General features: G+C 50.7%; 1 protein-coding gene across 1 annotated transcript; it reads left to right on the forward strand.

Annotated features, from left to right (window-relative positions):
- Nucleotides 1-1,166: 1,166 nt before the first annotated feature.
- LOC136465548 (uncharacterized) lies at nucleotides 1,167-1,580 on the forward strand. Its single transcript, XM_066464233.1, has one exon. The coding sequence runs from the start codon at nucleotides 1,167-1,169 to the stop codon at nucleotides 1,578-1,580; it is 414 nt and encodes a 137-aa protein (XP_066320330.1).
- Nucleotides 1,581-2,755: the final 1,175 nt, after the last annotated feature.

The following is a 2,755-nucleotide window of genomic DNA, read 5'->3' on the forward strand; positions in this document are numbered from 1 at the left end:
CGCCAGCTGCCATGAGCTAGTTTACAAGCCTTGCCCCGGACTCCATCGGATCCTAGGAAGAGCTAAAAAAGTCTTCACCGATAATTACATGGCTACATGTACTCGGCCCAGCACCAAGCACGATCTGAACTGCATCAACCAGAAGTCGTCCAAGCTCCTTCGTAGCTACATCCGACACTTTTCTGAGATGTGGAATTCTATTCCCAACATAACAGAAGCTGAGGTCATCACTGCCTTCATCCAAGGACTCCACCACCATGAGCTTCGCTCCAAGTTCCAACACAAGTTGCCCATAGGGATTGGCGAGACGATCACGACCACCAACCAGTACGCCAACACCGAGGAAGTCGAGGTGCAATTCAATGAGGATGCGGGCACTCATCGCCCAACACGCCGCTACGACGATCGCCCCAATGACTGATGCTACAATGACTGCCGCTACGACGACCGTAGTTACCATCGTGATAGCGGTTGGGATCGGCCAGAAGGACCTAAGTCTGGCCAAAATCACCGCAACCGGCCAAACCACATCATCACCACCATCAATGAACCTCGCGCCAAGTGCAACTACGATGAGCAATACAAGAAGATCCTCGATGGCCCATGCCCTCTCCACAAGAACGCTAGACATAAGATGAAGGACTGCCTCGTCTTGGCTAAGGAGTTCTAGGACAAAAAGCTAGACGACGACACCAACAACGAAGCCAGAGGCCATCGACCACCTAGAGGCAATAACAATGCCTTCTAAGACCACAACAAGGTGGTTGCCACCATCCTCAAGGGCCTCGCCTCCATCGAGAGTAGAAGAGAATGGAACCTCGCCACTTGGCGGGTGCTCACCGTCACTACGAAAGACGCCACCGCCAACCCCAGCTATCACCCATGGTTCGAGGTTCCCATCACCTTCAGTAGGGCCAACCAGTGGGTGGACATCCCCTACATAGGGCGTTTCCCCCTCGTCCTTGACGTAACCATCCAGAAGGTGCTTTTTCATAAAAGTGCTCGTCGACGGTGGGAGCGCTCTGAATCTCCTCTTCACCGGAGCCCTAAAGGAGTTGGGCCTTGGGATAATAGATCTCACACCCTCAAACTCCTCCTTCTAGGGTGTGGTACCTGGTAGGGCATCCAAACCACTTGGAGAGATCACCCTACCAGTATAGTTCGGCATGGCAAGCAACTACCGCGTCGAGCACAACAACTTCTACGTCGTCGACTTCAACACCACACACTATGCCATACTTGGTTGGCCAGCTCTGGCCAAGTTCATGGCTGTACCGCACTATGCTTATCTGGTGCTAAAGTTGCCTTCACTTGTAGGTGTCCTCACCTTATGGGCCAACCTCTCCATCGCCTACGCCTACGAGATAGAGAGTCTCACCCTCGCCAAAGCCACCGACCTCTCCATCCAGATGGCCAGTGTGGTCACCGATGACAAGATGGTGCCTGCTGATGACCTGGAGATCCCATCGCTAGAGCCTCCTCGCACCTTCAGCATGTCCAAGGAAACCAAGGAGGTTGGCCTTGGCCTCGGCGACCCATCCAAGATTGTGAAGATTGGGGCTCACCTCGACCCCAAATAGGAAAGCACACTCGTCTCCTTCCTATGTGCCAACGCCAATGTGTTTGCTTGGAAACCTATAGACATGCCGGGGGTACCATGGGGGAAGATCGAGCACTCCTTGAATGTCTCACCGACCATCAAACCGATCAAGCAGAAACACCGTCGATTCATGCCAGACAAGAAGGAGGCTATTAGGGTAGAAATAAAATGGCTCCTAGCTACCAGATTCATAAAAGAAGTGTATCATCCTAAGTGGTTAGCAAACCCTGTTCTTGTTCAAAAAAAGAATAAAGAATGGAGAATGTGTGTTGATTACACTGATCTTAACAAACACTGCCCTAAAGACCCCTTCGGTCTGCCTCGGATAGATGAGGTTGTAGACTCCACCATTGGTTGTGAACTGCTCTCCTTCCTCGATTGTTACTTCGGCTATCACCAGATCTCCCTCAAGGAAGAAGACCAGATCAAGACATCATTCATCACGCCCTTCGGTGCATACTGCTACACCACCATGTCCTTTGGACTCAAGAACACCGGGGTGACTTTTCAAAGGGCTATCCAGATGTGCCTCAATCAACAGATTGGCCACAACGTCAAAGCTTACATCGATGATGTGGTCATCAAGTCCAAGACTGCCGATGATCTTATCGCCGACCATGAAGAAACGTTTGCCAACCTTAAAAGGTACCGATGGAAGCTGAACCCTTCAAAGTGCATCTTTAGAGTTCCATCCGGTATACTTCTAGGCTACATCGTCAGCGCACAAGGCATTGAGCCCAACCCTGACATGGTTTCCACCATCACCAACATGAAACGACCAACATGTGTCAAGGATATACAGAAGCTTATAGGCTGCATGGCTGCTTTAAGCTGCTTCATATCGTGCCTCAGTGAAAAAGGGCTATAGTTCTTCAAACTCCTCAAGGCCTCTGAGCGTTTTTCCTAGTCAGAGGAGGCAGACACAGCTTTCGAGCAGCTCAAGTTGTTCCTAACAAAGCCTTCGATCATGACGGCACCACGGCTAGACGAAACTCTCCTAATCTACATCGCCGCTACTTCTCACATCGTTAGCATGGCCATTGTGGTCAAATGCAAGGAGGTCGGGCACGCCTATAAGGTGCAACATCTGGTATACTTCATTAGTGAGGTTCTCAATGAACCCAAGACTCATTATCCTTAGGTCCAGAAGCTGCT

This window comes from Miscanthus floridulus, chromosome 7, assembly GCF_019320115.1.
Source record: "Miscanthus floridulus cultivar M001 chromosome 7, ASM1932011v1, whole genome shotgun sequence".
NCBI lineage: Eukaryota > Viridiplantae > Streptophyta > Magnoliopsida > Poales > Poaceae > Miscanthus > Miscanthus floridulus.

What these genes read in the sequence shown, in the direction of transcription:
- LOC136465548 (XM_066464233.1), top strand. Translation starts at nt 1,167, where the DNA reads ATGGCAAGCAACTACCGCGTCGAGCACAACAACTTCTACGTCGTCGAC.